Below are 27034 nucleotides of genomic sequence, written 5' to 3' on the forward strand. Positions count from 1 at the left end.
TGATACTCCCGAACTCAGTCATTAAAACATAGAATACTTCCCATTGACATAGAATCATGAAATTCAGAAAGAAGCAAGGTTTCACTGTACAAGTAAAGGGAAAAAAATCAGAAAACTGAAAATTTGTAACTATGAGTAGATCACACAAAAAAATTAATTTGTTATCCATCGTTAAACTTGAAATTAAAACATTCCTGAAAGTCTGGGAATCCCTGGGACCGACATCTTACCAGCATCGATTATGATAAAAGGCAAAAATTGTCAAGATTCTCAATTCTGGGAACTGATGAACTGTCTATATACATAATTATATTTGTACAGAACCCCCAGTGTGCATGTTCTACTAGCACCTGAGCAACTTTTTATGTCTCTACCTGCTGCTCAACACATTCTCTGTATGTTGAGTCAGTATCCGTTCTCATATTACACACAAACTAAACAAACGTTCAAAGGTCTTTTCACTTGCTATTTTATGTGAAATAAAGCAGTAACCAACTTGAAGGTTACTTTGTAAACCTCAATATTTTGCTAGCAGTGGTCCTATTGTAGATAATATAGCATCTGAGAACTGATCTTCAAAACTGCCCCACCTCTCTCTCTCTCTCTCTCTCTCTCTCTCTCTCTCTCTCTCAACACTGCAAGCTGGTTAATAATTACATAAACATGCTTATGTTGAAAAATGTGTGCCTTTAAAATTTTCCTGATGCAGAAGCTTTTTGCTCTCATGTTTAACTGCTGGAACTCTTAACTCTGATCTCCATGGCATGAAAGTGTAATGATCACAAACAGTGAGACACATGAAGACATGAGGATGTGGCTAAGTCTTTCATGTACAATGTTAGTTAGTAGGGGCTTGAAAATGTGGCATCTATTTTTGGTAAAATTAGCATCAATTTTTTGATGTAATAAGCATTTTTTATGATTAGATATACAATATAAAAGTCTGCCCAGCTACATGGCTGAAAATGAAACTGTTTTTTTTTTCCTTTTTTTGTCATAGAATTGTTACTGGATATAAAATAATAAAATGACATAAATACTTTTTATTTTCTATAATAAAAGCTTTCTGTAAGAAATATCTGCTTCTGCTAAACCTTCAACAGGGATTATTTTATTTTTATTTTATTTTATTTGCAAGATAGTCTTAGCTTGTTTTCTCCTTTTGGCTCTACAGAGGGGTCCAAAAAAATGTATCCATTGTTTAAAAGTCCATAATTGGCAAATTAACTGATGGAGTTGTCTCATCTTTGGTAGTGTAATAGTCTGTAGTTCTGGCAATTGCCACACAAGCGTTGTATTGCGTTGTTTCGTTTTGTCAGATGACAGTCGCCAGATAGTCAGTGTATTGTTCTTAGTTGCACCTAGTTACTCGAGTAAACATGGCTGGCGCAAGGCTTACATTCCATGAAAGGAAGTCAGTTTTGAAGTGGTATTTTAAGTATGAAAACATTAATGAGGTTCAACAGCAATGGTGAAATGAGTATCAAACAGAGCCACCGACATGTTTAATGATTTGTCGCATTCGAGACAAATTTGAAGCCAAATGCTGTGTTAAAGATGTACACAAACAACGATCTGGATGACCTGTAACAGTAACAAGGCCAGCTAACTCCTGTTGTGTGTTACAACAATTCACTTACTTACCACAGAAGTCTGTGAGACAGTGTGCCCGTGAAACTGGAGTGAGTCACTCAAATGTTCAGTGAATTTTGAAGACAGCAAAGTGGAAGTGCTACATCCCATGATTGCTACACACAATGAATGAGGATGACCCAGATCGTAGAATGGAGTACTGCGAGTGGTTTACTAACATGGCGCGCAACGATGAAGAGTTTGCAGAGATGATTGTGTGGTCTGATGAGACACAGTTCAAACTCAATGGTACAGTAAATCGCCACAATTGCATCTACTGGGCTGCTGAAAATCTGAACGTCCATGTAGACAAAGCTGTGAATTTGTGGTGTGGGTTGTCTTACCGGGGCTTGATTGGGCCATTCTTCTTTGACGGCACAGTTACCGGTGAGGTGTACCTTCAGAAGCTACAGACATCCATTTTACCTGCCATCCGAGACTTGTATGGAGACGGAAGAGTTTACTTTCAACAAGATGGTGCCCCAGCCAACTACCAAAATCGTGTTAGGGCGTATCTCGATGAAAATCTACCAGGAAGATGGATAGGCCGTAGAGGTGCAGTGGAGTATCCACCATGTTCCCCAGGCCGAACTCCTCTGGACTCTTACCTGTGGGGAACTCTAAAGGACGTCGTTTATCGACAAAAGCCACACACATTGGATGAACTTCGACAATCCATCATACATTCATGTGCAAATATCCAACTGAACACTTTGCAGTCAGTAGTTCATGCTGCAGTTCGGCGGCATTGTTTGTGTGTGGATGTTAATGGTTACCATTTTGAACACCTACAGTGATATCTTTAAGTTGGACTTTAAGCCACACTTTCACCAAAAATGAGACAACTCTGCCAATTAGTTAGCAAGTTATGGACTTTTAAACAGTGGATACATTTTTTTGGACCCCTCTGTGTTTAAGTTTTCAAGAAAGTGATTTGTTTCTTTTGAGAAGCAACAACAGTTTCTTGCTGGTGAACAGAGAGATTTTCTCATAAAAATGTTTCTCAGTATTATGTATCTTCCTTTTACCACCACCCATTCCAATAACCATGAAATCTGAAAAACACTGATTTTGAACATGCAGCATATAAGCCCTGATTAGCATTAGCCCTTCTGTGAGCTGTGCAACCCCTACTTGACAATGTTATGGGTAGAACTGACTAGGTACATAGAGTGGAAGTACAACTGAAAACAACTCTATTCATGTTTTACTGGATGCCTCTCAGCATGGTCACTATCGTGCAGGTATTACAATGTAGCAGGGGGCTGTGAAAGTAAACAAATGAGACCCTTTGACTGCCCAGTAGGTGAGAAGCAGTGCAGGGGGTGGAGGCAGCACAAAAGACCTACTTGCTTCTCGCCATCCAGCCTATACCCATGCACTATGTTTCTGTGAAAGCAGAATTCATACACAGATCAACAACTCCTTCTGGTATCATTAAGTATCGTAATCTAAGCCTGTGGTGGACTAGGATTAGCCTCTTTGCTCACTGCACAATAAGAAAAGAAAATGAGCTACACACAATGCAAAGCTGAGTGCACAAAGTATTTGTTAACAACTACCACACAGTTGCTTGCTGAAGTTGGCAATAGTGTAAGTGAGGTAGCTCAAGCCCAAGCTCTATCAGTATCTTATGCAACTGTATTTCACAACACACTGCACACAAAACTACCACATAACAGTGTCTGCAGTTTTCCATAATACCAACTTTAGCCAGAAAACACACAAGTCCCTTGTTATAAGATGTTAAGCCCCACGGCTGAGTTCTATGTTGCCACATATGATGTGTATCTTATACAGACCAGTCAGCCATCCACTGTTTGATGTGGGACCAGAGCTTAATGTAAAACTGCAGCAATACATTACTGCATTCAAGCATAGCTGCAATCTGTATTCTGCAAACACATTTTACATATATTCTCTTTTCAAATTTGGCTTTGCCAGATCTTGTGAAATATCAGCAACAACAAAAAAAAATTTGTTACTTGATCGGTAGTTATAAGCAAAAAATAAAGTCAGTTCAAATTATCTCTGATAAAATAGTTAATTTGGATATAATTTGCTATGAAATAGCATTGCGTAAATTCGTATTTTTGCATTCTGAGGCAGAATTTGCATATATATTCCCATTTAGCACAAATGCTAATTTTTTAAGGCCTCAACGACAAGAGTGGCTCATGGAGTGTTTGTTTCAAAGATGAAATGGTAGGTGTAACTTGAATAATACTGAAAAATGTGAAGTACTTGCAAAATCTTAATTGATGAAAACCTCAACAGCTGGGTCAAAATGATTTATCAATCACGACTGGTTTTGTGACATTGTAGTCAGCATCCCAAACATGGAAAAAAACAGAAGTTAATTAAACAAATCTACTGCCTTTCTGACATCTTATTTCACTCTCCACAGGTGACAATCCATGGGTCATCTAACACAAGCATATTATCAGAAGTGCCCCAGGAAAGTGTGACAGGACTGTTCTTATTCTCTGCGTACAGACACGACCTGACAGACAGACACCAATCTGCAGATGTTTGCTGATGACACTGTGGTGTGCGAGAAAGTATCTTTATTGAATGACTGTAGGAGGTGACAAGATCACTTTTAAAAAATTTTAGTTGGTGTGATGAAAACAGCAACTTGCTCTCAATGTAGAAAAATGTAAGCTAATGCTGATGAGTAGGGTAAACAATTCCATACTGTTAGAATACAGGATTGAAGATGTGTTACTGGGCATAGTTATGTCAGTTAAATATCTAGGTGCAACACTTTTTAAAGTGACTTGAAATTGAACAAGCATGTAAGGCTGGTAGTAGGGGAGGTGTATGGTTGACTAGTGTTATAGGAAGAATTGTATGAAAGTGTAGCTCATCTATAATGGAGACCACTTATAGAACACTAGTGCAATCAATTCTTGAGCACTGATCAAGTTCCTAGGATCCGTATCAGGTCAGATTAAAGGAGGACATCAAAGCAATTCAGAGGCGAGCCACTTGTTTTGTTTCTTTCTGGGAGGTTCCATCAACATGCGAGTATTACGGAGATGCTTCATGAACTCAAATGGGAATCCCTGGACGGAAAGCAATGTTATTTTTGAGGAGCATTATTAAGAAAATTTAGAGAACTGGCATTTTAAGCTGACTACATAACAATTCTACTGCCAACATATATTTCACACAAGGAGCCCTAAGACATGATAAGAGACATTACAGAGGCATATAGACAATCATTTCCCCTCACTCTATTTGCAAGTGGAATAGGAAATCACTAGCAGTGGCAAAAGGTATCCTCTGTCGTCTGCATCTACATCTACATACATACATACTTTGCAAGCCATTATAAGGCACATGGCAGAGGGTACCATGTACCACTACTAGTCATTTCCTTTCTGTAGAGATAGGGAAAACAAGGAAAACAACTGTCTATAAGTCTCTGTATGAGCCCTAATTTCTGTCATCTTATTTTCATGGTCCTAACACAAAATGTACGTAGGCAGCAGTAAAATCATTCTGGGTCAGCTTCAAATGCCAGTTCTCTAAATTTTCGCAATAGTGATTCGCAAAAAGAATGTTGTCTTCCCTCCAGCGATTCCCATTCAAGTTCATGAAGCATCTCCAAAATATTTGCACGCTCACTGGATCTACCGGTAAAAACTTAGCAGCCCACCACCATAAGGCTTTGATGTCTGCCTGTAATGTGACCTGTTGGGTACCCCAAACACTCTAGCAGTATTCCACACTGGCTCACACTAGTGTTCTATATGTGGTCTCCTTTATTGATGAGATACAGTTTACCAAAATTCTCCCTATAATATGAAGTTGACCATTCGCTTTCCCTACTAACAACCTGACATGCCTTCCATTTCATATCGCTTTGCAACATTACACCTAGATATTCAACAGGTGTGATATGTCAAGCAGTGCACTACTAATTCTGGATTCAAATGTTACAGGACTGTTTTCCCTACCCATCAGCATTAACTTATATTTTTCTACATTTAGCGCAAGCTGCCATTCATCACACCAACTAGAAATTCTGTCTACGTCATCTGTATTCTCCTACAGGTCCTCAATAATGACACCTTCCCGTGCACTACACAGTCTTCAGGAAACAGCTATAAATCGCGGCTCACCCTGCTCATCAGATCATTTATGTACACAGAGAATAAGAATGGTCCTATCACACTTCCCTACAGCACTCCTAAAAATACCCTTGTGAACACTCACCACTGAGGAAAACAGACTGGGTTCTATTACTTAAGAAGTCTTTGAATCACTCACATATCTGGGGAGCCTAATCTGTATGCTCGGACCTCCATCGACAGTTTTCAGTGGGGCACCATGTCAAACACCTTAGGAATTAGGAATGCAGAATCTGCCCATTTCCCTACATACATAGCTCATTGGGTATCGTGTGAGAAAAGGGCATGCTAAGTTTCACACAAGCGAAGCTTTCTAAATCTGTGCTGATTTTTGAACAGAAGATTTTCTGTCTCTAGGAAATTTATTACATTTCAACTGAGAATGTGTACAAGAATTCTGCATCATATGGAGACTTGTGGAGTGTGTATGTAGAAGTACTTGTACAAATTAACGTAGATAATAAAGTGTGAAGTGGTCAACAGCCTGTCAGCACTGAAACCATCAAAAATTGAGGTAAAAGTTCAAGAAAAATGATGCTTTATGAATTTGTCTTCATATAATAGGTCTTCTCAAGTTTTAAGCAATGTCCTTTATGAAATTATTAGGGTAATTGTGTTAACAATTAGGTAACGAACTTGCTAATAGATGTGCACAAAACTGAGTAACAAGTGCCTTGAATCTTGTTCAGAAGAACAGCAGTGAAAATGATAAATTTCTAAGTTGTAATGCCAATGGAGACAAAACATGGGTGTCTTATGTTGTACCAGAATCAAAACAACAGTCCATAAAGCAGAAGCATTCAAAATTACCAAAGAAAGTTAAATTCAAATAAACAATTCCATCTTGAAGAGCCATGTACGCTGTGCTCTTGGAGAGGCAGAGTAAATTGCTTTTGGTCTTTTGATCTGCCGGTAACACAATCAATTCTGAGACACTGTGGGACCTTAACTAAACTGAGCCAAGCATCCAAAACAAAGGCATGGAAAGTTCAATACAGGGATATTTTTGTGCCACGACAATGTTTAGCCACATGTAGTTCAATGAACACAAGAGATCATCACATCTTATGGCTGCCAACAACTCAATCACCCTCCCTATAGTTCTGATCTGACTCACATTGATTAACACCTGTTTCTGTACTTAAAAGAACATTTGGAATTTCCTTATTTTTCCCCTCAATGTGTGTGTCTGTGTCTGTGTAACACAAAGTGCATGCGTTTTTGAAGGTGCTTTCATTCTGCATCACCTCCTGTGTTTTTACACATTACTGCTGTACTGATACATGCCTAAAAACACATAAATACAGAAATTCAGGTAATATGGCTCACTGACACTGCTAGTCGAATTTAGAAATTGAATAACTCAAACATAATGGCTTGGACCTAGATAATCTCTCAGAAAAAATAGCAAATTTTCAGGAGACTATGATTACTGTTGTGAGCTGGTGATGAAAACTTAACTGTGGACAGAAAAGATGGAAGTTGTTATGAAGCTGAAGGGACAACAGAGAGGGAAGAGATAAGATACAATTGTAAGTCATGTAACACAGATGTCTGTGTTCCCAATTGCTTTTAAAAATGTCATATGAAAGCGATGTTTTCTAATCAGTAAAAAATTTCACTCAAAAGCTAGATTTTCACGCATCTAACATTCATGATGTATTATCTTCTTAACTATACATCAGACAATGATATAATTTTGCAGGTACATTCAGTGGTCTATGAGGATGCTGTCTGTGGACTGTGTTAGGAATACAGTTAGTAGTAAGAAGTAATGAATTAAAACATCATGTCTGATGCTGAAGTTTGACTGCATGAACAGCAAAAATGTAGTGAGTGATAAACTTTTATTTCTTTTCATCATTTGTGTGTGTGTGTGTGTGTGTGTGTGTGTGTGTGTGTGTGTAAATTTTGTTGCATATCACTAAGCAGTCTCATTCTCAAATACTGGATGAATGAAGTCCGTGAATTTTTGCACCATCAGTTAATGTTGCCTCAAGACAAACACACAGTTTCTAACTATAATACTAGTAATATTGTTCCAAACTTTGAACATAAGATTACATCTTTTAATGAGTAGATTGTGGTAGCATTTTAAATTTTTTTTAAATTCAGTCAATAATTATGTGAAATATTGAAAATCGAATTTCTATTGTGTTGCCCTAATACTACAACTGGTACAAACGTACCAAGTTACTGTTCTAGTAATATAGCTGATTGCATGAATTATTTTTGTAACTTACATAATTTGTAATTGACTTCAATGCTTGACATTACAGCTGTTAATTCCTTTTATCATTTGTATCAACTAGGACCAGCAGTTATGATAAATTAATGAACTATGTCTTATTAGAAGTAAAGGCAAGCCTTGTGGCCTCATCTTGCTATTTAAATAAATGTGCAAAATTAATGAATAAATGCTGCGTGTGTTTGGGGGGAGTGGGAGAGAACAATAATAAGGATGTAAAAATTAAAAGACTGGCCTAAGGCAGGAGAAATGGTGGGTGTAACTATATAAGATGACCACAAGGTATCTGCAGTGAAACACAAAGGAAATGCCAGTACAACTGCTGGAACTGAAGTGTGTAAAATATATCCGGTACAACCTGCATTATCTGGTTTCCATGTCTTCCCATGATGAGGTCAATGTGTGGTTTGGTAGACAGAAGATTGCGGAGCAGTCCCAGTGTCTTCATGAGTACATCCACCTCAGGATCCGACAGCAGACGGAATATCTGGTCAGTACCCAATGTGTCCAGGATTTGCGATTTTATTTTCTGTTCGGCTTGGAAGGCCATGTTCTGAAGAAAATAAAAAATATATATATATTACTTAAGATCTTAAATAAATCATTTCTGAAACAACTAAGAAAAATTAAATCAACTGTACCAAAAACTACTTGTTTGTATTTTCCTGATTTCTCAAGTTCACAGTGTACAAAATGCAATAGTTCCCTTAAGTAAACACAATTGCTAAATATGTATGGGAATTGGATGTATGACCTCATCTCCTTCTCCCCCATCTCTCTGTCTGTCTATCTCCTCCTCCCTCCTATCCGTGTCCATTTCCTCCTCCTTCGCTCACCCCCCACTCTGTCCATCCTCTCCTTTTCCCCTCTCTATGTATGTTTCCTCACCTCTCCTCCTTTCTCAGCGCACCTCCCCCCCCCCCCCCCCCCATCCCCTCTGACCTTCAGTCCTGTTTATTGGTACTGCAAACGAAAGCTTGATCGGGAACTGAAGTTGCTTAAAATGAATGGGTAAATCAGTTGGGAACATTGATATACAGGCTATGAGAGACACCTCTCCGGCTGCTAGATCTGTGAGGATAGTAGCTTCAATGACAGTATTTCACATAATTTTAACTTGCAAATGGGTAGGATTACAAGGTTTTGTACAATTCAGATTCCATAGCAGTGTTCTAACCATAAGCTGATAAGCCATAAACACAACTTTCCTCTTTTCTGTTAAACAAAACAATGTAGGATTATGTATACAATTTTTGTTTAAGAATATGCATGGGAGGAACAATTTTTCTAATGGCTCTATTGCCCTCATATCATAGGTAAAACTGACATGAGAAAGAAAATGAAATGGAAATGTACATTTTCACAACACAGCCTTTTTTCCCTCATGGTCAATTTCAACAGGAAACCTGTAAATTATGGTTTAAAAAATGTGTAGTCTATGTATATCTGACTGTTTATTACAGTATTGTGTAAAAATCTGAAGTATAACAATCAAGAACTTTTTGAGATTTTTGCTAACAATGTTTCTTCTTTATATACCATATACAAGGTAGTCAGAAACAATTGAAAGGTTTGTCAGGATGTTGCAGGGTAGGTTGTACTGGGAATAATTGTTAAGAAAAAAATTTTGATATGTTGTGCTGTTTCCAAGTTAATTAGCATTTAAGTTAACCAATCAGTCCTTTGCGTGCACAAATGCAAATGGCTCACCAGTTGCAATTAGTGCCACTTTTTGTCATAGCATAGACGATAGCGCAAAGACTGCTCAGCCTTTGGTTGACATTCAATCCTTACTATTGTCCCGTGTCCACTTTTTGTATTGCTCTCTTGTTCAATTTTAAGAAACCACATGAAGGTAATGTTTGATGAACTGTCTGTCACGATGCTTGTATTTGCATGCACATCAGCCTGATTGGCTAACTTATATGCTAATTAACTTGGAAACAGCTCAACCTATCAAATTTTTTCTTAACAATTATTTCTCAGCACAGATTACCCTGCAACACTCTTACAAGCTTTTCAGACTGTTTCTGACCACCCTGTGTATACTTATAAACTGCAGATATTAATAAGTGGCCTTTATCTGTCCACCATTCATTAGTGTATCATGTAAAAATCTGAAGTAATTTGGTCAAGAGCTTCATGAGTTTGGATAACAACATTAAACAATATAGCTCCTGGCTGTTATAATTAAACTGACACTATTCCAAGTGCTGCAGTGGGGGCTGTATACATCACAGGACGCTGAAACATCATAGGTATGTTTTCATTAATTGGTGCACTCATGGAATAGGCTGGGGGGGGGGGGGGGGGGGGGGGGCAATCCACATTCTGCCACCAGGTGAAAATATGGCATTGTAAGCAATCAGAATGTGAAATGTTTCCTGTTTTGACATCAGTATGTTGACTGTCATTTGATGATGCGTGTTGATTTCTTTTGTGAAGTGAATGTTAGGGTTAAGAAGATAGAAGCTTTCTGTAAGAAATGCTATTGCTATTGAGAAAAAAGGTGTTGCACTCCTCGTAAAGTTGTTTTATCAGAATGGCAGAAATAGCAGTGCTGCATTTTGGGAATATTGCCAATGCAAACTACTGCAAAGAGGCCCCTTGCCAATAAATGGGGTAAAGAACATGATCAAGAAATCTGAAGAAACAAGTGAGTTAAGTGGTGCAGCAGGAAGAGGGAGGTGATCTATTTCTATGGCACTTGTTAATGAAGTTGATCCAGCTAAAGCTGAGCATGCACTGCATGCCTCAAATTCTGCAGCTAGTGCTCCAGCTGTGTCGCAGGAATCCACTCTCAATAGTTAAAAAAATTTTGCAGTATACTTTACACTCGAATCCATACAAGATTCAGATAGTGCATCAAATAAAGCCCCAAGATAGGCTACAACACTGTGACTTTACCCTCCATTTTTTGGCACACACGGAAATGGATGACATGTGGCCACAGAACATTCTTTGGAGGGATGAGGCACATTTTATGGATAAGGCACATTTTACTCTGCATGCTGCCACGAATACACAGAACTGTCACATTTGAGGTTCTGCTCTGTCACATGTTGTGCAGAAAGGTCTACTACACTCAGCTTATGTGACTGTGTGGTTCCACAAGCTCTCAGTCGGTTTTTCTTAGAGGGGTTGAAACATCACGGGCCTGTTAGGTGTACAGTGACATCTGCACATTATAATGACTTCCTTGTGCAACATGTGATTCCAGTTTTCCCGGAATGCTATTGTGTCCACGTCGCTATTTTCACACAAGATGGGGTGATATCACATGTTGCTTGGCAGGTGAAAGATTTGCTTCAAGAAACCTTCAGTAACAATTGCATCATCTCTAGGCGATTTCAAGATGTGTGGCTTTGTAGATCTCTGACTTAAAAGTCACATGACTTCTGGTTTTGGGGATACTTGAAAGATTGTATCTATTGTTGCGCCCACATGAAGTACGTTGCTTCATGCAGTGGAGAACGGCAAAACAGAGGCACGCCGGCGACCGAGGTGATGCGAAGGAAGCACGCACAGATAGCTTGCTGACAGCAGCCTACCAACAGACTGATGCAAGGACGCACACAGACTGAGCGCCGAGCGAAGCCTACAGAGTGTTGAGTAAAGGGAAGTGAGGCCAGCATGCTAAGTTACCCTGCAATATACTTCGGGAGTAATAACAAAAAGCTACCACCGAGGGTAAAAAACATCCTCCTGCTGGATATAAACAGTGGAGTGTAGGTAGCAACAGACAGAAGCCATTAGGAAGCAGTTCAGATCTGAGGACGGACACAGCCCGTGTCCGAATGTTCAATCTTCCTAGGTGACGATTCCGGAAGTCTGTTCCAGCTCGTAGGAGTCATCCGTTCACTGCCAGATGTCAACTTCAGCTCTGGAGGTCGGCCCGAGTTCGGTCGGCACTATGGCTGACTAACTACAGCGAGAACTTCCAGCAGGACCGGCCACAACGCAGTCTTGGTCACAGGCGCCGCCGGGGACTGACACCTGGACTTCACAGCAACCCGGCCCCAAGGCGCGTGGTCTGTCCATGACGGGACCTCAAGGACATTGTGACTGACGGGTTCCCAGCCGCCAGTGCAGCAGGCATTGGCAGCTGACCTCACGGTGACGTGGCTCCGTGGGCGTGCCCGTACTGGGGCGCCGAGTTCATCTCAACCACAGGGCATCCTGGCTTCAGCAGAGCACTGGTGGCCTGAGGCTCCCGAGTGCGATCAGCGGCATGCGTTGCGCGTACTGATGGAGAATCTACACAGCAGCAGCCAGGTGGAGGGATCCGTAGGGCTGGGCAGTGACAAAGAGGGAGAAATTGTAAAGAAAGTTCAATAAATAATTGTACAACTACATGCCGCCTCAGTCTTTGGTGCAGCCACTGTGTCTGCTGCTAACAAGTGGTGCAGAAGCCATAACACTATCGGGGATGTATCTGGACTTTTCCTGATCTGAAGGATCTGCTTATGCTGCAAGCAACTGACGAACTTTCCATGTTAAGGATGCAGTATGTTGCTGAGTTACGAGATCACACTGAACAAGTAATAACTTGGGACCATGTCATAATAAATGAGCCAGAACCGCCATCATCATGTATGCGATCATTCCTCCCCTTCTCTTCCACCACATCACATTCTGACTTCCTAAAGTACTATATTTTCACCTTGGGGTGGCAGAAATAATGACTGTTACTTTTTTTCAGCACACTCCACAAGCACACAGATTAATGAACACACCTATGATGTTTTGGTGTCCTGCGATATGTGCTGTCCACACTGCAGCACTGTGAACACCATCAGTTTAATTATAACCATCCGTTATAATAGGTTATTGAAAGAAGTTTTGTGAAGAACATGGTCTCTTGAAAAAAATGGGAAGACTACACTGAAAATAACATGCTGCATGCAGAAAATAACTGTCACTGTCATATAAAAACATGTACCACAGTCATTGTGACAGATCAGTAGCTCGTTCCTATATACCAGGAAGAGAGGTTACCGTTTAACACACTGTTGATGTCAAGGCCATAACAGATAGAAAACAAGTACAGCTAGACAAGGGCGAGAATCTTAACTTGCCGTGGCACTGTTGTTGAGTTGACAGAAAATCTTAAGAAGTTAATACAGAAAAGGCGAAAAAATTAAACATCTTTTTCCAAAACTGTTTCACAGAGGAAGATTGCAGTTAAGTTTCTCCTTTAAATCATCGTGCGGATGACAAAATGACAGATGTCAAAGTAAGTGACCAAGGGGTAGAACAGAACTGAAATCAATAAACAGAGGAGAGGCCACTGGACCTGATGGGATACCAGTTTAATTCTATACAGAGTAAGCAAAATAACGTGCTCCTCTTCCAGCAGCAATGTACCAGAGGTCTGAGCAAGCATTCCTTAAAGATTAGAATAAATCACAGGTCATACCTGTTTTAAAAAACAGTCATCAAACAGACACACAAAACTGTATTATGACATATCTGGAGACAAAAATCTTTTCTGTAGAAATTGACATGGGTTCCAACAACAGCACTTGTGTGAAATCCAGCTGATTCTGCTCATCCATGAGACCTAGAAAGCAGTAGATACAGGCGTCCAGATATGAGGAGCTGCTACAAAAAATTCCTGGCTTTGTTGCCTTGAAGTTGAAATAAAAAACAAATGGGGGCCCATCTGACAGTTTGAGATCTTAATATGTAACTGTGTAAATGTCAAGTATTCACTAGTCATATGATTTGTTCTGTTGCAGGTGATAGCCAGGTTTCTCGTCAATGGGCTATCGTGAAGTGTTTGATACTTCAGGGAAAGTCTCGGAAAGGACATTCACACTGAGATATCACAAACAATGGAACAGAAGTGGGGTTCCTACAGCACTGTGAAAACTTGGATATCTCATTTATACACAGGCCATTTCACTGTTGAAGACGAGCCCTGCAGTGATCGCCCTCAAACTGCAACATCTGATGCTGTGTGTGAGCTGACTCTTCAGGACCGACGAATATCCAGCAGAACGATAGCCAAGATACTGGACATCTACCAGGAGTGAGCTAGTTTCATTATCACCACAATTCTAGATATGTGCAAGGTTTCAGCAAAACGGATGCTCAAATGTCTGTACTGTCATCAGCAGAAGGAAAGTGTGTTGAGACTATGAAAACCATTTTGAAGTTCCAGTTCTCTTTTTGCAAGTTTAGTAACTAAGGATGAAACTTAGCTTCATATTATGACCTTGAAACCAAAGAAGAATCACAAGAATGATGCTACAATGGGTCCCCACAGCCAAAGAAGTTCCACACCCAGCATTCAACCAAAAAAGTGAAGGCATCCGTTTTCTGGGACAATAACGGCATTCTGTTGAAGGACTATTTACCTCTGTGATCTACTACAATCAGACAATTTATGCTAACCTGCTGGACCAGTTGAAGAAAGCAATTAAGAATAAATGCTGACGAAAGTTGACCAAAGGGATTCCTTTGCTGTATGACAACGTACCTGCGCACACGTCCAATGCTGTAGCTGCCAAATTGATGACTCTGGGCTTCCAACTAATCAACCATCCTCCCTGCTTGCCCGACCTAGCCATCTCAGACTGTTATCTGTTTCCAAAGTTGAAGAAATATCTGAAGAGTAACCATTTTCAGGACACTGAAGGTGTCAAATGGACTGCGGAGAGTTGGTTTTGCAATAGACCATGTGAGTTTCATTTGCATGTACTAGAAAAGCTGCAACAACAAGATATCCAGTGTATCAGTCAAGGAGGAGGACTATTGGATGACTGGGTGATTTCAAAACTCTATCTCTATTATTTCTATGCAGAGCCAGGAACTTTTCAGCACCACCTAGTAGATGCCATTTTCCTTGACTTCCAGAAGGTTCTGATACAGTTCCACACTGCCACCTAGTGAACAAAATACGAGTGTACAGATTGTGATTGTGACTGTGAATGGAGTGAAGAGTTTGTAGCAAACAGAACACAGATTGCCCATTAGAAAATTTTAGTGAAATGCAGGAAGACCTGCAGAAGATCAAAGCTTGATGCAAGCAGTGACAATTGAGCCTCAAAATACACAAATGTAACATACTGCAAACAGACAGATAGGAAGACCATTTCTTGTATGATTACACGATTGCAGAAAAATCACTTGAAGTAGTTATTTCCATAAAAAAATGAGGAGTATGCATAAGGAGCACTTTGAAGTGGAACAACAATATAAAATTAATTGTGGTTACAGCAGATACCAGGCTGATATTCATTGGAATAATTCTCAGGAAATGTAGCTTACAAAACAAAAACAACTGAATACTGCTTGTCAGTCTGGGGTCCACACCAGATAGGACTGATAGAGGAAATAGAGAAGATACACAGAAGAGTGCCAAGTTTCACTACAGGCTTATTAAATAAGTGCCCAAGTGTTGTGGAGATGCTCAGTCAACACCAGGGGAAAATGCTTCAAAAGGGACGTTTTGCATAACGGTGCAGTCCACTGTTAAAATTCTGAGAGTGTATGCTCTTAGAAGGGCCATGAATATACTGCTTCCTTCCATATGTATCTTGCAAAAAGATTATGAAGAAAAAATTAGGGAGATTTGAACTCAGGTGCAGATTTACCAACAATCATTATTCCCATGAACCACACACAACTGGAACAGCAAAAGGGAGACGTGATAGTGGTGCACAAATTTCCCTGTGCCACACAATGTAAGGTTGCTTTTGGAGTATAGATGTAGATGCAGCATAATTCTAACATTCATCTCAAATGAGCCCTGCATTTGAAAACATAAGTTAAGCTGGCTCGGTAATACAGCACTGCCATATGCACCGTTATATCACAATTGAAAATTACAGATGAAGGAAACACATGGATGATTATTTTAGACTTCAAATTCAATGGTGAATCTCTTTTTATTACTTCAATAGCCAAAACATTGGTATGACTAATGAATGCACAATTTGCTGTTTACAAAACAACATTCCTAATGATGCACAAAGTCTATAATCAAATTGCATGGAAGATGAGAAAATACGTAAAGATATGGAAAGGTAGCGATGGAAGAGGTGATTCAATAGGCAAGGGATCTATTGCAGACACGGAATTTGGGAAAAACACACTTCTACTGAAGGGATGAACACAAAAATAAGCAATAAATGAAAACGGATGCAATAGATGTACAGTGTATTTTACTTAAGTTGTCACAGGAGGGGCAACATGTAAGGACAATGACGATACTGGAAGGAAAAATGCAAAAGGAAATATGAATAAGTTAGAATGGAGGGATGCTGTGTTGATGAAAGGTACAAGGCCTCAGCCTTCACATTTATTGGGTAATGAGAGCATGACTATCCTATACATAATTATGAAAATTAAACTACAGTAAGTCCATGATCAAATAACAGTAATTTAGTAATTATGAAAATTGTCCCATAAGAAGAGGGACCTTGACAGTGAAGCAGGTACCATTGTGAATACCATCATCTCACTATTCAAACTGCATCATTGCAAACAACAATACATAAAAAATAACAAATACCTATAGTCCCTGATTTCATGGCAAGTATAGTGCCTGCCAAATATCTCTCTCTCTCTCTCTCTCTCTCTCTCTCTCTCTCTCTCTCTCTCTCTCTCTCCACACACACACACACATGCACACACACACACACACACACACACACACACACACACAAGCACACATTCTGTGGCTTCATCAATAATTTCCCCTGCAATTTTAAGGGTAATGTGTAGTCTGGTGCTTATGTAAAAGAAGAATATTAGATGAGAGTTTTATTTAAGGCAAATGCTGTTGGCTTTGGAAATAACACAGCTGATTTTCTTCCCCTGCCTGAGCTTGTGCTCAGTCTCTTATTGCCTTGTTGACAACGGGACGTCAAACCCTACACTTCCTTCTTTCCTTTTCCAACTGACACACTGATAAAAGATATTCTATGCATGTTTATAGCTGTGTTGATGGGTCTAGTGCTGACAGGAAACCAAAAGGTCACGAGATTGAATCCCAGTCAGACCACAAAGTTTTTCTGCCTGCTTTTAACCTTGCATTGGCCTCTCAATGACATGATTTGTCCGAAACAACACATTGTTCAGATTCCACGTTACATGTAGGTCCCTTTTCTCCAGTTGGATAACTCTGGTAAGTTATCAGACCTGCAAATCACAGAAATTGTGACTAATTGAAAGACTTGCAGCAGACCACTGAGCTACACAAGTGATCTGCTGCAAGATTTATACAAACTCATTAAAATTAAATTTAATAAAATATAGTTATAATAATAACAATAAGAACTAATGAAGCCCTGGACAAGCGCTGTCATGGTCGGGGACGATGCTTGAACCCTACGCCCGTCCACAATGGTAACGACACTGCTAGCCACACAGAAAATGATTTAAATCCAAATAAAGGTGTTTTGCAGGATATGCTTCCTGCAACCACTCTAGAAGGAAAACAAAGACAGAGGATGAGATGGTCAGATGAAGTTAACCGACTACTCATGTTCTGTTATTACTAAGCAACAAACTTAGGAACCAACACAACTGGATACAGATCACAAGTATACACAACATTTATTACCAGATACCCAGAATCAAATTTTTTAACAGAACAACGACTAGCTGATCAGATCCGTGTAATAATAAAAAATAACAGGATACCCCAGTCAGAATTAGAAAACATCAAACAACAAGTACAACAAATACTGGAACAAAATAATGTGCAATCAGAAGAAGAAGAAAATACAGTAATGGACTCAAACATCCCAGAGCAAACAAACAAAGAACAAAACACATCAATTAAACAATCAGAGGAAAATGAAATCTTAAGACAGCCACCAGAACAAGCACAAATAGAACACGAAGTGACACACATATTAGATATAGAAGAAAAATTTCAGCTGACATAATAGAATACAAAGACACAAATACAGACATTAGACCATTCTTGCATAAACCCCCAAATAACCCACAAGTCAAAACAACAATAACAATTATCAACACAATAATACACAACAAAATAAATGAAAATACAACTATAGAAGAGTTACAACTACTGGTTTATATAGGAGCACTCACTACACTAAATATACACGCTAGGCAGAGATCAGAACCAACCAACACACAGAAGAAAACCACAAAACCAGCATGGCAACACAGGCTACAGATCAGAATAGAAAAACTGAGAAAAGACATCGGACAGCTAACACAATTTATAAGAAATGAAATATCAGACAAAAAACGAAACAGGTTAGGTAAAATCTCACAACAACAAGCGATAGAGCAATTAGATGAAAAGAAGCAGAAATTACAAGCATTGGCCAAACGGCTTAGAAGATACAAAAAAAGTGAAAATAGAAGGAAACATTCAACACAAGCCAAAAGAAATTTTATCAGACAATAGATAACACACACATTAAAATATACAATCCACCAAACATAACAGACATGGAACACTTCTAGAGCAACATATGGTCAAACCTGGTACAACATAACAGACATGCACGGTGGATACAAGCAGAAACAGACACATACAAGATGATACCACAAATGCCTAAAGTGCTAATTTTGCAACATGAAGTCACCCGAGCAATTAATTCTATGCACAATTGGAAAGCCCCTGGAAAAGATAAAATGGCAAATTTCTGGCTAAAGAAGTTAACATCAACATATTCACATCTAACTAAATTATTTAACAGTTACATTGCAGACCCATACACATTCCCTGGTACTCTTACACAAGGAATAACTTATCTGAAACCTAAAAATGAAGCAGACACAGCAAACCCAGCTAAATATCGCCCCATAACTTGCCTACCAACAATCTACAAAATATTAACTTCAGTCATTACACAGAAATTAATGACACATACACCACAGAACAAAATTATAAATGAAGAACAAAAAGGCTGCTGCAAAGGAGCACGAGGATGCAAAGAGCAACTGATAATAGATGCAGAGGTGACATATCAAGCTAAAACTAAACAAAAGTCACTACACTACACATACATTGATTACCAAAAAGCTTTTGATAGTGCACCCCACTCATGGTTACTACAGATATTGGAAATATACAAAGTAGATCCTAAATTGATACAGCACATCAATTGTAACCCGCCATTGTGTTCCTCGAATCACTCCAAACACCCCTGGCCTTGTGACATGGCATGTTATCTTGTTGAAAAACACCACTGGTGTCAAGAAATGTGATCGCCATGAAGGGGTGTACATGGTCTGCAACCAGTGTACAATACTCCTTAGCCATCATGGTGTCTTATGCAAACTCCAGTGCACCCATGAATGCCCATGTGAATGTTCCCTAGGACATAATGGAGCCACCAGCAGCTTGTCTCTGTCCCGCAGCACAGGTGTCAAGGAGCTGTTCCCCTGGAACTCGATGGATTTGCGCCTTCACATCGGCATGATGAAGGTATCAGGATTCGTCAGATCATGCAATGCTCTGCCACTGCAACAATGTCCAGTGCCAATGGTCACGTGCCCCTTTCAGCCGTAGATGCCGATGTTGTGGTGTTAACATTGGCACATGTATGGGTCTCTATAATAGATCACTGGTCATAATCGTTCTGGCTGATCAATTTGTATAAGCAGACTTGCTATATTCAATACTGTCTCACCTATCAACACCTGTATGTCTTATTTTCTGAAGCAGTTTAAGCAGGTATGCACTGGACATAGCTAAATGTAAGTGAGTTGCAAGTCCATCTAATTTCATACTTTTGGTTCTTGATGTAACATTTCTTTGCATTTCAATTACGTACTCCTGGTAGCCTGTATCAATGACTGAGCCATTCTCCACAGTAGTTCTGTAGAACGTAGTAATGCACTCACAATACAAATAAAAGGATATATTGCTACTCACCCTAAAGACGACCTACTGAGTTGCAGACAGGCACAACGAAAAAACTATTACACATTATACCTCTCTCTCTCTCTCTCTCTCTCACACACACACACACACACACACACTTTCACGAAAGAAAAGCACACTTCATGCACACATGACCGCTAACCACCAATCAGTTGTCAACTGAACTGTCGAAATATCTGACAAAGACATATTTTTATGTTTTGTAACTACAAGATTTCTGACATTATGGGTGTGTCCCTTGATTTTTTAATAACCTTTCTTAGTAATTCTGAGTAGTCCTTTAACTGTACAACTACTGCAGGAGTTTCCTTGTTATTGCCAACACATATATTTCTCTTTTCCTTTCATAAGCTACTTTAATTCCTCTAGTGACTAGTGATCCCTGGTTTTTTATGTGGCTGTTTAAAGTCCATTCTGATTAGCTTATGTGGAAAGCTATTTTCAAATAATGATATGAATTTATCATGGAAGAGATTAAATTTTATGTCAGCATTTGGATCATTATAAATTTCATCCCAGGTTATCTCTTGTAAACGATTCTTAAAAACATTTTCCCTGATTACTACTGTAACTGATTTCCACTGAGGAGTATCCATATTAACTGTGAATCATGATAAGGGGGAGCCTTTGTTACTGGGTAAATAATGTTTTCTTGCTGTCAGCTCCATCAAAGAAAACATTACCAATTATAATCCTACTGTCTTTATCCACCCATGTCAGAAAGTTAATTACTGAGATAAAATTGTAGGATCCACATAAGAATTCCAGGTCATTTTTCCTATCAGAAACGTTTAGAAAATCTACACTGCAGTCATCACAGACTATTAACTGCACAAGCTATTAAAATACATTTTCCAGCCAATGAAATACAAGAAGTAGAAAACGTTAAGTTTTAGGCCTACAGATGACTCAAAACTTTATCTGCAAACCCAATGCCTACAATTAATGAAGTAGCTTAGTAAGCTATGTCCCCAGTAACTACAATTACGCCTATGGGTGGTTTAAAAATGAAGAAATTAGTTTATTCTGCAATTTTTTCCAAGATTCAAGTTAGAGAGACAGTAGTTTAATAATACAGATGAGATTTCACAGAACTAGTAAGGCCTACCAAGGAGGTGTGCTGCATCTGCGTACTACCTACATCAGTAAACTGCCTGAAAAACAAGAGAAAGATATTTTAGAAGCACATCAAGAACTTTTAATTTAGCTTGTAGGCAGATGGATTCTATTCCAGGGTGTATACGCAGAGAAGGAAAAAAAATTCCAGATTTTTGCCAGATTTCCCAGTTAAAAATACACTTTCTCCCGGATGAAAACACACTTTTACATGCTAGAAGATAAAAATGCACACTTGAAATGCAGCGAGCAGTTGAAATTAGCCATTAGTGTGGAACTAAACACTTTGTTTCAAACACATTGACTGCCTCAGGGTAAAAGATAAATAAAAACCAAATTTCTTTAGCAAACCGACAAAAATAACTTCATTGTTCTACAAGATGATTAATGTATGGCAGTCAGAAAAGTGGAAATAAAATAAAATCTGAAACTAATAACGTATATTAGCCTTCTGTAATTATGTGAATGTATTTTAATTCACTTGATAGCAATCGGCCACAGAAATCCATTTTGTTTTCATTTGACATGAGAGCAATAAACTAAGAGGAAACAGCAAAATCATTCAATGTAAACACAGGTCACGTGGAGATTACACACTTCCCCACTATAACTCAGACTGCTCTGTGCATCAGCCTCGGATCAAAGATATTTCCGAATCGGGGCAATACTAAGATAGTGGCGCCACCAACCCCCCACCCTATCTCAAGCGTTTGAGATACGTCAAAAATTTAAAAAATCGAATTTTCAAAAATACGTTCATTTTGTAGTGCACATCTTTCTGCAGAGTCTGATACATAAAACATATATGTTCGAGGAAAAGTAAGACATGTTATTTTGCCTTAAGTGTGCCAGAGTGCAGTGCCACCCCTCTTCACACAGCATTCTTCTATCACCTGTCACTGTATTTCACTCTGTGGAATTGAAATGTGTATATTTTGTACTGGATGCCATCAAACTATATTCAGGATAGTGGAAATTAAAATGTTGTTAAAAAAATGTGCATGTAGCCCTGCAAATCGGGCCGATAACGCAATCTCATGCTACTCCAACACAACATGACTGTCGCACAGAGCAGCCTACATGCCAGGGACTTGAAAACTCCCCCCTCCCCTCCCCCTCAACAAGTAGGCTGTCCTACAACACAGCTCACATGGCGGGCTGATAGTACTCCAATGATACACACCTGTTGTGCTGGGCAGGCTACAAGTCAGTTGCTGGAAAACCTTTCCTTGACCCCAATGTTGTGGGCTGGCCTGTAAAGCAGGTCAATAAGGCCGGCTGATACTATGCCCACCTTATCTCTCCTCCTATTGGAGGTTATAAATGCCACAGTGCTGATACTTGTGAAATTTACTGTTTGTGTGCCCAATTTGGTTGAATTTGATCCAAGGGGATATATATATATAAAAAGAAAGATGATGAGACTTACCAAACAAAAGTGCTGGCAGGTTGATAGACACACAAACAAACACAAACATATGTTTGTGTGTCTATCGACCTGCCAGCGCTTTTGTTTGGTAAGTCTCATCATCTTTCTTTTTATATATATTTTTCCCACGTGGAATGTTTCCCTATGAAATCCCCAAACCACCTTCCCTACCCTCTGGCTCCTACCCTTGTAACCGCCCCGGTGTAAAACCTGTCCCATGCACCCTCCCACCACCACCTACTCCAGTCCTGTAACCCGGAAGGTGTACACAATCAAAGTCAGAGCCACATGTGAAAGCACCCACGTGATCTACCAACTGACCTGCCTACACTGTGATGCATTCTATGTGGGAATGACCAGCAACAAACTGTCCATTCGCATGAATGGACACAGGCAGACAGTGTTTGTTGGTAATGAGGATCACCCTGTGGCTAAACATGCCTTGGTGCACGGCCAGCACATCTTGGCGCAGTGTTACACCGTCCGGGTTATCTGGATACTTCCCACTAACACCAACCTATCCGAACTCCAGAGATGGGAACTTGCTCTTCAATATATCCTCTCTTCCCGTTATCCACCAGGCCTCAATCTCCGCTAATTTCAAGTTGCCGCCACTCATACCTCACCTGTCATTCAACAACATCTTTGCCTCTGCACTTCTGCCTTGACTGACATCTCTGCCCAAACTCTTTGTCTTCAAATATGTCTGCTTGTGTCTGTATATGTGTGGATGGATATGTGTGTGTGTGCGAGTGTATACCCGTCCTTTTTTTCCCCCTAAGGTAAGTCTTTCCGCTCCCGGGACTGGAATGACTCCTTACCCTCTCCCTTAAAACCCACATCCTTTCGTCTTTCCCTCTCCTTCCCTCTTTCCTGATGAGGCAACAGTTTGTTGCGAAAGCTTGAATTTTGTGTGTATGTTTGTGTTCGTTTGTGTGTCTGTCGACCTGCCAGAACTTTCATTTGGTGTCCATCTCCTTGCTCATTGCTCTCCTTGTCCATCTCCTCCTCCCCCTCCACCTGTCTCTATCCTCTTCCCATCCTCTTGATCTGTTTCCTTTTCCACCTGCCCACTGCCCCTTCACACCTTCCTTCCTTCAGCTTCCTGCATCTGTCTGCTTGTGTCTGTATATGTGTGGATGGATATGTGTGTGTGTGCGAGTGTATACCTGTCCCTTTTTCCCCCTAGGGTAAGTCTTTCCACTCCTGGGATTGGAATGACTCCTTACCCTTTCCCTTAAAACCCACATCCTTTCGTCTTTCCCTCTCCTTCCCTCTTTCCTGATGAAGCAACCGTGGGTTGCGAAAGCTTGAATTTTGTGTGTGTATTTGTGTTTGTTAGTGTCTCTATCAACATACCAATGCTTTTGTTTGGTAAGTTACATCATCTTTGTTTTTAGATGTATTTTTCCCACGTGGAATGTGATTTAGGTATGCAAGGTTTAGGAGCCAGCGGCTCCTTCATCCAGCAGAAGGGTTGAAGGGTAAGGAAGAGGGGTCAAGGAAAAGGATTGAAGAAGTTTATGAAAAGCAGCAGAGTTCAGGAAAGTCACCCAGCATCAGGGGAGTCTTACCGAAAGGGATAAGAAGTAAAGAGTAATTGTTGGGGACTGCACTGGATAAGATTTGAAAACTTGAGAGCTTAAAGGTGGAAGACAGGGTAATATGCAAGCAGAGATTACTGCTGAAACATAGTGAAAGAGTTAATACGAGTGAAAAGTTAAGTTTATTTTATGTAATGGAGGTGAGTGGAGGACAGTGTAAAATAGACGGGTCAGAAAACGAAAGATGTAGACAACTAAAAAGAGTAAAAAAAAGGAGTAGCTACTGTGAAGAAATGCTGAGATGGAGAAATTAAAGTAAATAGGCCAGGTGGGTGGTGAGAACTAAGGACATGTTTCAGCACCACTTCCCACCTGCAGAGTTCGGGAAAAAAATCCAGATAGTATGTGTGATGACACAGCACCGAGGTCACAACTGTCATGTTGTAAAGTACACTCTGCAGCAAGATATTGTGTGTTTCCCGTATACTACCCCTGCCTACGCCCATTCATCCTAACTAATAACTTGCTGGCAGTCATGCCGATGTAAAAGGTTGAATAGTGTTTACATAACAGCTGGTATATGACGTGTTGTTTCACAGAGGGCTCTCCCTTTGATACTATATGTTTTGCTAGCTACAGGGCTGGTATAGGTGGTGGTAGGAGAGTGCAGTAGGGACAGTCACAGGGATAGGAGCCATAGGGCAGAGAGATGGGTGCAGAGAGAGCACAGGGTCTGACAAAAATATTGTGGAGATTGAGAGGGCAATGAAAAGCTGTTCAAAGCTTGTGGGCAAAATCTCAGACAGACTGATACTCATTTCAGGATATGATTTTAGGAAGTCAGGGCCTTGTCGAAGTAGCTGATTAATAGATTCAAGACCAGGATAATACTGAGCGACAAGTGGTGTGCTCCAAAGTTGTTTTTTGGAGGGGTCAGCAAGATGAGGGATGGATGTAATGCCTGGGATACCTGATTTTGAACTAGGCTGTTAGGGTAATTACATCCACTGAAGTCTGAAGTGAGACTGGTGGTGTATTGCTGTAAAGAGTCTGCATCCAAACAAATACATTTGCCCTGAATCCCAAAGCTGTATGGGAGAGAACATATGACATGTAAAGGATGGCAAAATTGTGAAAAGCATGAATATACAGGGTGTCCCAAAAAGAATGACCCAATTTTATCTTGTAATAATTCTGAGACAAATGTCAATAGGTAACTGAAACAGCGCTAGATGTAATCGGCATGGTCTAGAGTTTCAGAAAAAATCTGCTAGATGTCACTACGAGCACTGACCTGGAGCGTGCACCCAGTCTCGTGCAATATGGTGTCCACGCAACATAAGGCATATTGTGTTATTGAATTTAGTCGTACTCAATCAGTGATCACAGTTCAGTGGGCATTTCATATTCGATTTTGTGCTAAACGTTCCTTCCTTACCTCATGACATTGATGAACTAATAACCAGAATATCAGCTGCTGTAGCTTCCGTGACAGAAGACACCTTACGCTCAGTTTGGGATGAATTCAGCTATCAACTAGATGTCATCCGTCCAGCCAATGGAGGACATATTGAACATTTATGATGGATTTTTATAAACTTCTGTGTTTTCTGAGTAATTTAATATGCAATTTGTTAGTGTTAAGCCCTTCTTTCTAATAAATAATTCTATTTAAAATCAGGTCATTCTTTTTGGGACACACTGTATAACCAGGACCAAACATAACTTCTACAAATACTTCAGAGGGTCACAACAGTAGTACAGGACGTGTTTAGATATATTGGTGCATATGTATTCGATAACCGACTAGAGCACATTAAACATTAATACATAATGTGGTGGAATTTAAGAGTGAATTAAAGAACTTTCTGCAGGGTAAACTCCTTCTACTCCAGTGAAGAGTATCTTCTCAGGAATGCTTAAATTTGATGTTTTGGATTATTAAATATTTCAGAATTTGCATGTAATACAGTAATGATAAGTCATTTCACTGTATTGTACTTAAATTAAATTACATGTACATCTTTGACTTATTTCCACATCTCAGGAACTACAATCCATGAGACCCATGGAATATGACAAATGTAACAATGAACTTCACTTTCTTGGATGTCTCATATTTTCTGTATTGAACTGATGTAGAGTGGAGCTATAATTCTCTCTCACATTTTCTTTTGAAATAAACTGTTCACTCACCTCAACACATTAACTTTATTTTTTGTGTAACTGTTTAATATTCTTTGGCAATGTCCTGTGCCATTTTCTACATGAAGTCCATCATTATTGAGAAAAATATTCTCACTAACCCACCACTAATTGTCTCCAAAGTATTAAAGCTGTTAGTAACTCCCACTTGCTATTGTTGTGTCAACATTTGTAGCTGCCAGATGTCCACTCACAAAAACCGGATTTTGCCTACTGTGATGTAATGTCGTGGTCATGGCCACTCAACTATATAAATTTTTCTCTGCATGGGTGTTTGCCACAATTTTCCTTTGACTGAAACCTAATCATGCTTTCACATGATTGACAGATATTAACACACTAACTACCAGCTTTGACTCCCTTTTAAATAACCACAAACCAAAGGCCTTAATTATCATTTGTTATTATCAGATTTCTGATTCTTAGTTAGTCTGTATTAGCTTTCTTTTTCTTTCTTTTTTCAGACAAAATTCTTGTTGTGTTCTTCTATAATACTGTGATGTTATATGACTACACATAACTCTATTGCAACAAACAAATTATTGTTGTCTGCTTCAACTGAAGTAACTTTTTTGTTTACAGTTATGATAATGCTGAAATCAGAACAACATTATGAAAATAACGTTTTTATTCACTCATTAACTTTAAAGTAAAAAACAAAGAAAAGCATCTGTAGAGATGAAATTACTAACCTTGCCCTGTTCACCCAGAACATTGTTGCTTAAATATTAATCCTGAATTTTTTGAGCTGTTTGTTGTATATCAGTTACATTAATGAGATTATTAAATACAGAATTCAAGAAACATATGATAGCAGACTGTACAATTAGTTATGATTTA

At 39.4% G+C, this 27034-nt stretch overlaps 1 protein-coding gene across 1 annotated transcript in view; it reads right to left on the reverse strand.

Annotated features, from left to right (window-relative positions):
- LOC126175565 (armadillo repeat-containing protein 8-like) overlaps window positions 1–27034 on the reverse strand; it is a 117582-nt gene that overhangs the window by 46583 nt on the left and 43965 nt on the right. The window contains exon 10 of the mRNA XM_049922421.1: window positions 8378–8572. Within this exon, the coding sequence (XP_049778378.1) occupies window positions 8378–8572 (195 nt within the window). The remainder of the gene's footprint in view (window positions 1–8377; window positions 8573–27034) is intronic.

Source organism: Schistocerca cancellata, chromosome 3, assembly GCF_023864275.1.
Source record: "Schistocerca cancellata isolate TAMUIC-IGC-003103 chromosome 3, iqSchCanc2.1, whole genome shotgun sequence".
Taxonomy (NCBI): Eukaryota; Metazoa; Arthropoda; class Insecta; order Orthoptera; family Acrididae; genus Schistocerca; species Schistocerca cancellata.